The following is a 14,638-nucleotide window of genomic DNA, read 5'->3' as shown; positions in this document are numbered from 1 at the left end:
GCGAGACTAGCTATTCTTCCAGCGTCTGCCCTTCCACATGGTGGCATTCGTATGTAATAGGTGATCACATTCAATCCTCACTACATCACCGTGAGGAGGGAATTATTCTCAGGAAACGAACTTACGGAAGATTGTAATTTGCCCAAGGTTACATAGTTTATGATACTGATTGCTTATTTATTACGTGTGAGGCACTGCAGTAAGCAGTACCTATGTGTTATCTCATTTCTTACCACCACCCCGTTGTATAGATGAGGAAGCTAGGAACTTATAGGCTACTTGAGGGTGGTCTCAAATCTGGATATTGAGCATAGATTATATCTTGAATTATCAGTACCTGGTACTAACTGCACTTATATCTATGGTTTCATTTAATCTCGACAGAAACTATAAGGATATTAAAGTTCCATATGGTAAAGAAACCCCATTCACTGAATAAATATTTACTGAGTGTTTATGAGCCAGGCATTCTAAACTCTGGGGGCTAAAGTGTTGAATGAGAATGATGAGGTCCCTTCCCTCAAGGAGCTTATATTCTACAAGAGAGAGACAGAATAAACAAGTAAACAAACAAACAATACCTTTTCAGAATAAGGTAAGCGCTATTGAAGAAATAAGCAGAAAGCTCGGCTAGCAATTTTACTGGGTGGCATGGAGAGGCAGGAGTATTGGTAAGTGCCTTTTAGACAGGGTCATCATCAAAGGCTTTTGAGGAGGTGACACTTGAACTAAGTCCTAAGGCATGGCAAGGAGCCAGTGAAGAACTGGAGATTGAAGGAGTGTTTCGGGCAGAGCAAGTGCAAAGGCTCTGAGGCATAAAAGAGGCTGAAAGTGCTCAGGGAACAGAAAGGGGGCCAGGGTAGCTGGAGTGGAGTTAGTAAGGTTAATGGTAGAAAATGAGGGTCAGAAAGGTGACAGAGACCACTGTGCATAGGATCTTGTGGGGCAGGCCAAGGAGTATGGTTTTGTCCTAAGTCTAACAGTGAGCCTTTGAAAAAAGTATGAAACGAATATGATTTGCCTGTTAAAATGACACCTCTGGAGGCAGAGCTGGGGAACCTAAACTCCTTCCCCCTCATCACACTGAGCATCTTTCACTGAGAGGTAGTACAATCTATGTCCTCAGTCTATGTCTTACTTTTTGTTAAGCCATATAACCTTCAGCTCCATGCCTTGGAGTCTTTGACTATAAAGTGGGCTGGATATCTGTTCCTGCCTATCTCAGAGGCCTATTAGTCATATTAATGAGGATATACAGATGGAGAGTTGAAAAGACCAATTACCACAGTGAAACTGTTGTTGCTACCAGGTCTACAACAAGCAAGATCTTAGATCCTCTGGGCTCTAGTGATCTGACTCTGCACAGACAGAGCTACCAAAAATACCTATGATAAAGGCCTCCAAAAACTTGTTCTATAATGAATCATTCCCTAAAGAGGCAACAAAAGTGAAACTCCAAACCAATACCTAGTGGCTAGCACTGGGCCTGATACTTGGTAAGCTTTCCACTGGTATTAAGAGAATAATGAATGAAACAATGAGAAAGCCGCACCATGCTTACTAATCACAGACACCCATCCAATATCCTTTGCCTGATCTGCCTTAGTAAAGGAACCTTAATTTCCACGTTTCCTTTGGTGGCCAGGTGACTAAGGATTGACCAATGTGTGCAAGCAGAAGTGGCTGGGTGGAGCTTTACAGAAAGCTCCTTACAAATGGGAGCTGACACTATGGAGAACAGTATGGAGGTTCCTCAAAAAACTAAAAATAGAACTACCATATGACCCACCAATCCCACTACTGGGCATATACTCTGAGAAAACCATAATTCAAAAACAGTCATGTACCACAATGTTCATTGCAGCTCTATTTACAATAGCCAGGACACGGAAGCAACCTAAGTGTCCATCGACAAATGAATGGATAAAGAAGATGTGGCACATATATACAATGGAATATTACTCAGCCATAAAAAGAAACGAAATTGAGTTATTTGTAGTGAGGTGGATGGACATGGAGTCTCTCATACAGACTGAAGTAAGTCAGAAAGAGAAAAACAAATACCGTATGCTAACACATATACATGGAATCTAAAAAAAAAAAAAAAGGTTATGAAGAACCTAGGGTCAGGACAGGAATAAAGACGCAGACATAGAGAATGGACTTGAGGACATGGGGAGGGGGAAGGGTGAGCTGGGACGAAGTGAGAGAGTGGCATGGACATATACACACTACCAAGTGTAAAAGAGATAGCTAGTGGGAAGCGGCCGCATAGCACAGGGAGATCAGCTCGGTGCTTTGTGACCACCTAGAGGGGTGGGAGGGAGACGCAAGAGGGAGGAGATATGGGGATATATGTATATGTATAACTGATTCACTTTGTTATAAAGCAGAAACTAACATACCATTTGTAAAGAAATTATACTCCAATAAAGATGTTAAAAAAAATAAAAATAAATGAGACCTGACTCAGCTGGGGGAATTCTTTGCCTTTCCTCCTTCCTCCTTCTTGGAACAAGAACATGATGGCTGGACCTCATGGATGCAAACTTGAGGTCAACCTCAAAGTCACGCCCTAAGGATGGCTGAGCAGAAAGGATGGCAACCATTATTAAGGAGCTCTTTTACTAGCAGCCAAATGCTGTTCCTAATTTACACATTGACCTTCCTACCGACTGTGGAGAGTGACACATAAAAATCATGTGAAAAACTGCTAACTAGTAAAGATCACTGAGGCCAAGTTTAGAGTCTATGGTCCTCTCTTAAATATGAGATTCTAAGGCTGTGTCAGATTCTCAGTTCTGAGAATCATAATTTCCCGATTTGAAATCAAGGGACCCAGTCAGCTAAATCACAAATCACTTTTTAAAAGTCACCAAGCTTTAGAATAAAAATGATGCGGGTTTTTCCAAGTTGTATTTTTAAATGTTGAATATAGACAATGGCTTTTCATATGTTTGAGTCCTGGAAATCTACAGTGCATATCAAAAACTGCCCATCTATATAATAAAAAACATCTTCTAAAGCGGCTGGACCACCCTTAGCTTGTGGGGACAGAACTTACTTTCTTTTCATCTCCAGTGAAATTGTATTCCCATTCTCTCTGTGGCTGCAGAGTTATACTTCCTGGTTTGGGAAAATGCTTGATTCAAGGATGGGAGGTCTCTACCCCATTGCTCTTTGGAGCTACTCTGCCTCTTAACACACATTTTATACTTCTAACTTCTCTTACCAGAACTGGCTTTTTTTCTTGTTTTGTGCTCCCTACCTTCCCTCCTCTCATTTTGCTCTAACTTCTTACACTTTTCATTAAGTTTTTCATTGTTTTTCTAACATATGCAAAACCACAGAGGTACAACTAGGATTCTGAAAATAGTAACATCATTTTCCAGGTGTCCCAGGACAACTGGGATGAAGGGAGAAGAAAACCCATGAGGTCCTTTTGTGTGAGGTAGCTTATCTGCTGCTGGCAGCACTGGACTGATGTCCACCTGGAGAATTACACATGGACCAGATGTTCATCATGCCTTCACCTTCCATTAGTAGTGTGACAAAATGAAACCAATTTTTTTTTTTTTTTTTTTGCGGTTCACAGGCCTCTCACTGTTGTGGCCTCTCCCGCTGCGGAGCACATGCTCTGGACGCGCAGGCTCAGCAGCCATGGCTCACGGGCCCAGCCACTCCGCGGCATGTGGGATCTTCCCGCACCAGGGCACGAACCCGTGTCCCCTGCATCGGCAGGCGGACTCTCAACCACTGCGCCACCAGGGAAGACGTAACAAATTGTTTTTTTGTGGGGGTCGTTGTTTTTTTTTTAAAGCATCTACCATGTACAAGTAACAGTGGGGAGCCTCAGGGAGACACGAAGATGAGGAACTCCCAGTGTCCGCTCTAGGGGAGCACATGGCTTCATTGGGGAAAAAAAGTCAGACACCTTGATTCGTCAAGAATTGCTGAACAAGGACTTCCCTGGTGGCGCAGTGGTTAAGAATCTGCCTGCCCTTGCTGAATGGATACAAAAACAAGACCCATATATATGCTACAAGAGACCTACTTCAGACCTAGGGACACATACAGACTGAAAGTGAGGGGAAGGAAAAAGATATTCCATGCAAATGGAAATCAAAAGAAAGCTGGAGTAGCAATACTCATATCAGATAAAACAGACTTTAAAATAAAGAATGTTACAAGAGACAAAGAAGACTACATAATGATCAAGGGATCAATCCAAGAAGAATATATAACAATTAGAAATATATATGCATCCAACATAGGAGCACCTCAATACATAAGGCAACTGCTAACAGCTCTAAAAGAGGAAATCGACAGCAACACAGTAATAGTGGGGGACGTTAACACCTCACTTACACCAATGGACAGATCATCCAAAATGAAAATTAATAAGGAAATACAAGCTTTAAATGACACAATAGACCAGATAGATTTAATTGATATTTATAGGACATTCCATCCAAAAGCAGCAGATTACGCTTTCTTCTCAAGTATGCATGGAACATTCTCCAGGATAGATCACATCTTGGGTCACAAATCAAGCCTCAGTAAATTTAAGAAAATTGACATCATATCAAGCATCATTTCTGACCACAACACTATGAGATTAGAAATCAATTACAGGGAAAAAAACGTAAAAAACACAAAACACATGGAAGTTAAACAATACTTTACTAAATAACCAAAAGGTCACTGAAGAAATCAAAGAGGAAATCAAAAAATACCTAGAGACAAACGACAATGAAAATACAATGATCCAAAACCTATGCGATGCAGCAAAAACGGTTCTAAGAGGGAAGTTTATAGCTATACAAGCCTACTTCAAGAAACAAGAAAAATCTCAAATAAACAATCTAAGCTTACACCTAAAGAAACTAGAGAAAGAAGAAACAAAACCCAAAGTTAGTGGAAAGAAATAAATCATAAAGATGAGAACAGAAATAAATGAAATATAAACAAAGAAAACAATAGCAAGGATCAATAAAACTAAGAGCTGGTTCTTTGAGAAGATAAACAAAATTGATAAACCATTAGCCAGACTCATCAAGAAAAAGAGGGAGAGGACTCAAATCAATAAAATTAGAAATGAAAAAGGAGAAGTTACAACAGATACCGCAGAAATACAAAGCATAATAAGAGACTACTACAAGCAACTCTATGCCAATAAAATGCACAACCCGGAAGAAACAGACAAATTCTTAGAAAGGTATAACCTTCCAAGACTGAACCAGGAAGAAACAGAAAATATGAACAGACCAATCACAAGTAATGAAATTGAAACTGTGATTAAAAATCTTCCAACAAACAAAAGTCCAGGCTTCACAGGTGAATTCTATCAAACATTTAGAGAAGAGCTAACACCCATGCTTCTCAAACTCTTCCCAAAAACTGCAGAGGAAGGAACACTCCCAAACTCATTCTATGAGGCCACCATCACCCTGATACCAAAACTACACAAAGATACTACAAAAAAAGAAAATTACAGACCAATATCACTGATTAATATAGATGCAAAAATCCTCAACAAAATACTAGCAAACAGAATCCAACAACATATTAAAAGGATCATACACCATGACCAAGTGGGATTTATCCCAGGGATGCAAGGATTCTTCAATATACGCAAATCAATCAATGTGATACACCATATTAACAAAGTGAAGAATAAAAACCATATGATCATCTCAATCGATGCAGAAAAAGCTTCTGACAAAATTCAACACCCATTTATGATAAAAAGTCTCCAGAAAGTGTGCAGAGAGGGAACCTACCTCAACATAATAAAGGCCATATACACCCAACCCACAGCAAACATCATTCTCAATGGTGGAAAACTGAAAGCATTTTCTCTAAGATCAGGAACAAGACAAGGATGTCCACTCTTGCCCTAGCATGGAAGCCCTAGCCATGGTAATCAGAGAAGAAAAATAAATACAAGGAATACAAATTGGAAAAGAAGAAGTAAAACTGTCACTGTCTGCAGCTGACATGATACTATACATAGAGAATCCTAAAGATGCCACCAGAAGACTACTAGAGCTAATCAATGAATTGGGTAAAGTTGCAGGATACAAAATTAATGCACAGAAATCTCTTGCGTTCTTATACACTAACAATGAAAGATCAGAAAGAGAAATTAAGGAAACAGTCCGATTCACCATTGCAACAAAAAGAATAAAATACCTAGGAACAAACCTACCTAAGGAGGTAAAAGACCTGTACTCAGAAAACCATAAGACACTGATGAAAGAAATCAAAGATGACACAAAAACAGATGGAGAGATATAACATGCTCTTGGATTGGAAGAATCAATATTGTGAAAACGACTATACTACCCAAAGCAATCTACAGATTCAATGCAATCCCTAACAAATTACCAATGGCATTTTTTACAGAACTAGAACAAAAAATCTTAAAATTTGTATGGAGACACAAAAGTCCCTGAATAGCCAAAGCAGTCTTGAGGGAAAAAAATGGAGCCGGAGGAATCAGACTCCCTGACTTCAGATTATACTATAAAGCTACAGTAATCGAGACAATATAGTACTGGCACAAAAACAGAAACATAGATCAATGGAACAAGATAGAAAGCCCAGAGATAAACCCACGCACCTACGGTCAACTAATCTATGACAAAGGAGGCAAGGATATACAATGGAGAAAAGACAGTCTCTTCAATAAGTGGTGCTGGGAAAACTGGACAGCTACATGTAAAAGAATGAAATTAGAACACTCCCTAACACCATACACAAAAATAAGCTCAAAATGGATTAGAGATCTAAATGTAAGACTGGACACTATAAAACTCTTAGAGGAAAACATAGGAAGAACACAATTGACATAAATCACAGCAAGATCTTTTTTGATCCACCTCCTAGAGTAATGGAAATAAAAACCAAAATAAACAAATGGGGCCTAATGAAACTTAAAAGCTTTTGCACAGCAAAGGAAACCATAAACAAGATGAAAAGACAACCCTCAGAATGGGAGAAAATATTTGCAAACGAATCAGTGGACAAAGGATTAACCTCCATAATACATAAACAGCTCATGTAGCTCAATATTAAAAAAACAAACAACCCAATCCAAAAATGGGCAGAAGACCTAAATAGACATTTCTCCAAAGAAGACATACAGATGGCCAAGAAGCACATGAAAAGCTGCTCAACATCACTAATTATTAGAGAAATGCAAATCAAAACTACAATGAGGTATCACCTCACACCAGTTAGAATGGGCATCATCAGAAAATCTACAAACAACAAATGCTGGAGAGGGTGTGGAGAAAAGGGAACCCACTTGCACTGTTCGTGGGAATGCAAATTGATACAGCCACTATGGAGAACAGCATGGAGGTTCCTTAAAAAACTAAAAATACAATTACCCTATGACCCAGCAATCCCACTACTGGGCATATACCTAGAGAAAACCATAATTCAAAAAGACACATGCACCCCAATGTTCATTGCAACACTGTTTACAATAGGCAGGTCATGGAAACAACCTAAATGCTCATCGACAGATGAATGGATAAAGAAAATGTGGTATATATATATATATATATATATATATATATATATATATATTTTATACACACACACACACACACACACACACACACACACACAATGGAATATTACTCAGCCATAAAAAGGAATGAAATTGGGTCATTTGTAGAGACATGGATGGATCTAGAGTCTGTCATACAGAGTGAAGTAAGTCAGAAAGAGAAAAACAAATATTGTATATTAACGCATATATGTGGAACCTAGAAAAATGGTACAGATGAACTGGTTTGCAGGGCAGAAGTTGAGACACAGATGTAGAGAACAAACGTATGGACACCAAGGGGGGACAGCGTCAGGGGGTGGTGGTGGTGGTGGGGTGAATTGAGAGTTTGGGATTGACATATATACACTGATGTGTATAAAATGGATGACTAATAAGAACCTGCTGTATAAAAAAATAAATTAAAAAAATAAAGAAAAAAAATCTGCCTGCCAATGCAGGGGACACGGGTTCCAGCCTTGGTCTGGGAAGATCTCACATGACACGGGGCAACTAAGCCCATGTGCCACAAGTACTGAGCCCACGTGCCACAACTACTGAAGCCCACGCGCCTAGAGCCTATGCTCCGCAATAAGAGAAGCCACTGCAATAAGAAGCCCACACACTGCAACGAAGACCCAACACAGCCAAAAATAAATATATAAATACATTTTTAAAAATTGCTGTATTGTATCATAGTCACACAACAAAATACACACTTTAAAAATTTCATTAAAAAAAGAATTGCTGAACAGAAAATATGATTTGCTAAAAATTAGTGCGAGTCATTTACTATATTAAAATCTAGCAATTCATAAGGCAGTTAAAAACAAATGCAAAACTCACTGGCCCCCTTTAGAGGATGCTATGGAACCAAAAGATGTTAAACAAAGGGAAAGAATTAAGCATGTATCCTTTTTCATACAAATTGTAGTTCAGGGCAACCAAATCACTGATGAGGCAAAGATTCTCTTTATAGTATTCCAGTAAATAAATAAATGAAGAATTAGAATATCAGCATTCTGCAACTCTTAATGAAAAAGACAACAACTAGGTCACCTGCGCCTGCATTGGAGGATACACACTACTACATATGGGGTGTTCTTGCCCAAAAAGTTCAAATCTGAATTAGATCAAGCCTTTTGGTATAGGGGATAGAGGAATGCTTAAATGATATCACAAGGAAACAATCACCAAAATCCAGGCTGGGGAGTACTCCACAAGACAAATGACCCAGATTTTTCAACAGATAAATTGCAAGGAAAAAAGTAAAATGTAAACCTATAGATTAATAAACACAATTTATGGACCCTATTTGAATACCGATTTGAACAAACCAATGATAATATAAACTTAAAGGGACAATCAGGGGAATTTGAACACTTTAGAAATTTAATGACATGCATAGTTATTGTTAATTTTTAGATGCTATATGGTATACTGCTTTTCTTAACAAAAGAGCCTTTTATTTCAGAGCTACATATTAAAGTATTTATGAATGAATGCTCAGGATTTGCTTCAAAGGAATTTAGTGTTGGTGACGGTGAGGAGAATGGGTAGGGAAAACAGACGAAACAGGATTGGCCCAAAGTTGATCACTGCTGAATGCCCAAGCATGTATCACCAAGCTTCATTAAACTAGTCCAATTTTGCTTGAAATACTCTATAATAAAAAGTGAAAAAAAAAAGGGGCTTCCCTGGTGGCGCAGTGGGACATGGGTTCATGCCCCGGTCCGGGAAGATCCCACATGCCGTGGAGCAGCTGGGCCTGTGAGCCATGGCCACTGAGCCTGCGCGTCTGGAGCCTGTGCTCCGCAACGGGAGAGGCCACAACAGTGAGAGGCCCACGTACCGCAAAAAAAAAAAAAAAAAAAAAAAAAGTGAAAAAAAAAAAAAAATCAGGACTCCACCTCTCCCCCAAATTTTAGTTTTGAGTAAGATGGTGTAGAGGGAGAGAGCAGTGTTATGCAGAGAGCCCGGAGGAGGCTTTCTGCAGGAGGCAGCAGGCATGCTCTCAGCAGTGCATGCAGGAAATGCCACAGTCCTAGGCGTAAAGAAGGCTCACCCTGTACATGTCTGTCAAGCCCAGGAGGCTGGGCCACAGAGCACAGATTTCTGTCATGGGCAACAAGAGCCGACCGAGAAAGGCAAAAAGCGGGGGGGTGCTGTCCAGATGGGCAGCCATGAGTCTCTCTCTTGGGTTCATGGAACCATCAGCGTTCTGAACAATGGGAAGACACCATTTATCATGAGCATGGTTGAAAGAGGGGACCCTGGGAAGGCTCAGAAACCAGGCAGGTAGCATTTGCAACATAAAAATGACACTGAAGGAGAACTGACAGAATCTGGTTTCTTGCTGCAAGGATGGGGATGAAAAGAGGCCGGTCAAAGAAGACTGAGAGGGTGGAGAAGGGTCTGGCAGAGAAATGGCAGGTGGGAGGTAGAACTCAGGGAACAGATGTTGGGCCAAGTCTACCTGTTAGTAGAAAGTATGCATGAGGCACTTGTGGTGTTTTCTCTTGCTGCTTAGTTCAAAGAGGGAGATGGGGAAAATACTTGTTCTTTTGATCTCTATAAATCAAAGTATAAACTCTGTGCCAAAATAATTTAACAGCTGTGCCTTTTTCCTTAAAATTATTAGTTCTAAAAACAGAAAATATAAAAAGTAGGAAAATCTGCGAATCTTACCTTAGAAACCAAACCAAATATTTCTTCTTAAAAAAACTAACAACAACAAAAAAAACTATACAGGTATATAAATGATACGGAGACATTTTTTGCCTTTATAACCTAAGTTTCAGAGACCTCAGTTGTAATCTTCAGAAAACTTTGACAACAAAAAACAAAAGGACATTAACTATACACGTAGGGAACTTCTGGATACAACAGTCAGTCTAAGGAAAAAAATAAAAACCCAAACAAAAAAAGACATTTACACTTCAGGATAATTTCAACTATACAAACAATGTAACTTCACCATTGCTGCTGATGTAAAATAACGATGACATTATGAACATCGCTAAGTAAAATTGTGCAAATATTTCTTCTAGGAACTTAGTGAGAACTAGATTTTAAAAATGAAGTGTAAAAAAACCCCTAGATTTTCCAATTGAAATTTTTGAAAAGAAAAGATCAGACTTACTTATGACATCCTGATCACTGTCTTAACATTCAGCATGGTGTATCGTGAAACAGAGCTGTCTGTATAAAAATTTTATCCTCATAATGAATAACGAAAGAAATAATCAGAGGGCTACAGAGCAAGGACAATGCTTCTGGAAGCTGATGTAGACCTGGAAAATAATTTTGATGTTTGCTAGCATGTACTGAAGGCTCATACAAATAATGTGTAAGAGGAGACAAACTAATATATAACTCTATGAAAGAAGTTAGCAGCCTGAATTAACTTTACCTGAGACAACCATTTCCCTCCACATAGGTTGTTTGGACCTGGCCTTCACAACATTTTATTTGTCCATCTTTCTTTTCTCTCACATTAGCTGAGTGAAATTATCAACCCCCAAGGCAGCGTCCTCCTGTGATATGTTAGGCTGGTTTATAATAATGAGTCCATGTGTGGACGGGAACAGCGATAGCTGGTTTGCTTATTTGTGCGAAGTTTGAGAAGGCCCCAAGTTGGACCCTGAGTGAAGCAGGTCTGCACTGTTTAGACCCACCCTTTTTGGATAAAATAGGCATGTGTCTGAGTAGAGAAATGGGGCTGCACCCGAATCGTGGAATTTCCAGAATTAGGAAAAAGGGCTTCAAAGAATGACAAGATAAGAGGAAATAAGGTTTTCAGGTGGAAACTGATTTAAAAGGGAAAAAAAGACCAAAAAAACAACCCTTTCCAGATGCCCCTTCTGTGCAGAATCAGTTAGTTTTAATATCTCTCAGATAAGTCATCAAAAATAAAATATCTAAATAAATAAAATTTTAAAATCTACAGAATACTCAGAATAAAGTAAGTTAGAAAACTTATTGACTCTAGCACTGAGATTTCACCTTAGCTAAGATATTTCTAGTTCTTTTTAAACAGAACTGTTTCTGACAAAAGTAACTCATTCTAAATGACGTCTGTAGAGGTGAAAATTCACCCTGGGGTAAAGCATGCTCCTCCTGCAAGTAATTTACCTTGTGGAACCTTCAGGGCAACTCTTTAATGGCTACTGTCAAAACAACTTCTAAAGCCATACACAAAAGCTAGAAGACACTTATGCCCCTCACCCCATATGCTGTGGTTTAATTTTACTGACAAACTAAACGTTTAAAATGTTTTCCCATTTATATTTGTCCACAGGCATTCAGAAATAATAAGTGTATGCTTAAAGGACAATTATTACTTGTTCCACAGGGAAACCGATATGGCTTTTCTCACCCAATGGGTTGGTTCGTCCTTCTTTCCAAGCTGATGCTTCTGAGGTACAGAATATGGGCATGGGCTTGGGACGCAGGCCTAACTGATACATGGGAGAGGCATAAAAATTAAAATAAAATAAAGATAACCCTCTATGTAAACTTTATGCTTCCACTGCAATTACTCCATTTTTGTTAACATTTCTAGTGTGAATTATAACCAGAGCAAACAGATCATCGTTCCACATCCCAGTAGATGTCAACAGCCAAATAACCACTTCAAACTAACCACTCTCTCTGTCTGACTGAAGAAGGGGCACATTGCTAAATCCTTACTATTCTGAAGGGAATAGGAACTCTGGGTACAGGTGATATTCCAAATTAAATTATGCAGATGTCTGAACATATTTGAGTTCCCAGAGTATGAGCAGTACTTGTTCTAAGATCTCACCACCTCTTCTATAACAGAACATGTTCAACCACAGTTGAGTTGAAATAGTAACACTTTCTTGGGGAAATTAAAGTTAGCAAACTTATTAGATGAGAAATCAAATAATGACTCACATCTTATTCTTTTAAGTATGACAAAAAGCTATTTATCAAAATTTATTTTAGCAAAAGTTGTGGCTATCTTTTCACACCTATTTAAAGCAAAAATCAAATCCTGGACAATCTGTAACATTTGGAGTAATGCTCTTTTACATCATGCACAAAATTTTTATTTTGACGTATTCAATTTTAATGAAATTTTAGTAATATATATCAACAGATTTGGGGACAGCTGAGGAGCCAGTATATTTATCACTGAACAAAAGTTTTAACACGTAAGCACGTATTTGCAAAAAGCAATCTAAGAAATCTTATGAAAAGATCCCATGAAATCCAATATCAAATTAAAACAGCAAAGAATAAAAGGACACCAGAAAAAAAAAAGATCTGTTAAATGCTGTTTTTCAATTCACTTACTGTCCAACCAAAATCTTTGTTGCTTTGATGAGAAGAATATATTTTTAAAAAATTCTTGCTAGATCTGCTCTATGGGACACACACACACACACACACACACACACACACACACTGACAGGGATTCCCAGGACACCAGTGGGGCCTCTTTTAGGCCCCTTAAGTGTTAACAGCAGAGGCCTGGCTGCAACCAGGCGCGTCTGGCCCGATTTAAATGCCCTGTCTTCAGAGGACTGCGGTGAGCATGGCCATAAAACTAGGGGACATTACTGAACCTTAGAGTGTCTGATCCTCCCCCCAACAATACACACAACTTTACTCATACAATTAAGGCTGCTAGTTGGCATTCCATTTAACTGTCAAAGTCAGACCGGTGGCAGCCCCGCAGCCACAAAGAGATGCCTTAAATGAGAAGAACATGTTTCTACACCGCATTTGAGAAAGTTTGGCTCCAAGCTATGCACTGATTAATATCAGATCTCCTCCTTCATTCTCTGCTCGACAATCTTGTCACATCTGGCTGACAAATCCTTAGGAGGTTATGCAAAACCAGGCGGCCGGTGGGGCTCGGGGTCTGGCCAGCAGCACCTGAGGGGCAGCGGGGACCACTTCGCGGCCTCCTCCTCCGCCCTCGGGCACCCCCCACCCCCGGTCCCCTGCCCCACCGCCCGGTCGGCAGCGGGGACCCGCCTGGGCACTCGGGTGGCGAGCGAGCGCGGCGCCCCCGGGGCCGGGAAGCCGAGTGCGGCCGAGGTTCAACACCCGCGACGCGGGACCGGCTGCCCCGGCGCTTGCAGGCGATGCCGAGTGCGGCGGGGGTACCGCCGCCGGCTCCGAAGCCCGGTCCAGTCCTGTCACCTGCAGGCTGCCCGTCCCCAAGTAGCCAGAGCCCACTGTGTCTGGCTTGGACGTGGAAACCCTCGAGCCTGACCCCGATTTCTGGGGCTGCCTGAACCAGGGGGGAAACACCTAGCGCTGAACTGTTCCGCGCACCCGGCAGGTCAGCTGTAACCTTTATAAAAACCTGACCTTGCACCCTCGAATCTATCCTGTCCCGGAAGCTTCCTGAGCCGACCTGTCTGCGTTTTCATTTGCAGTTTTGTACAAAAGATTTGTAGACAACCCCTCCCCCCCCGCCCCGGACAGGAGGCCCCGTCACTGTCCCTCACCCAGCTCCGCAGTTCTCCGAGTGACCGAAGGCTACCGTACGTTTAATTCTCCGGAAACAAAATCCAGGTAAAAAAAAAAGGCCACTTTAAAAATCAGCTGTTTAATTAATTCTGAGGTAAAAGCGGTTGAAACAGTCCCAATGTCCTTGGACCGAAAGCCGAGGTGCTGAGGGGGCGGGAAGAAGTGCGGAAGGCGGCCGCCCAGTCTCTCCTGACCCCGCACTTTCGACGCGCCGGGGCTGCCTCGGGGACGCCGGGGTCCCGCCCCCGCCCGCCAACCCCGGTCGCTCACCCAGAGCGCGTCGGGCGGCTCCGGGACGTCGGGCGGCGACGGGTCCGGGCGCCCCCACGGGCCCTCCCCGCCGCAGAGACGCTCCCTCACACCCTGCCTCGGGGAAGGACTGTGCCGCCGCCGCGCAGGTGGCCCTCGGGGAGATGGCCCCTGGCGCACCCCCGAGTACCGACCTGCCCGGGGTCCGAGCGGCGTCCCCGGCCGCCCCGCCCTGCGCGCTGAGGGGGCCCCGCGCCCGGGGAGGGCGCCACGCTTACCTCGGCCATTCTGCGGCCGCTGCAGTGCCGGGGCTACCGG

General features: G+C 41.5%; 1 protein-coding gene across 1 annotated transcript in view; it reads right to left on the bottom strand.

Moving 5' to 3' along the window:
• The window catches only part of BNC1 (basonuclin 1), a 30,167-nt gene extending 16,852 nt beyond the window's left edge, over positions 1-13,315 (bottom strand). The window contains exon 1 of the mRNA XM_032624038.1: positions 13,238-13,315. Coding sequence (XP_032479929.1) covers positions 13,238-13,315 — 78 coding nt within the window. The remainder of the gene's footprint in view (positions 1-13,237) is intronic.
• Between the last annotated feature and the right edge of the window lie 1,323 nt (positions 13,316-14,638).

This window comes from Phocoena sinus, chromosome 2, assembly GCF_008692025.1.
Source record: "Phocoena sinus isolate mPhoSin1 chromosome 2, mPhoSin1.pri, whole genome shotgun sequence".
NCBI lineage: Eukaryota > Metazoa > Chordata > Mammalia > Artiodactyla > Phocoenidae > Phocoena > Phocoena sinus.
This window is presented reverse-complemented; position numbering and strand designations above follow the sequence as displayed.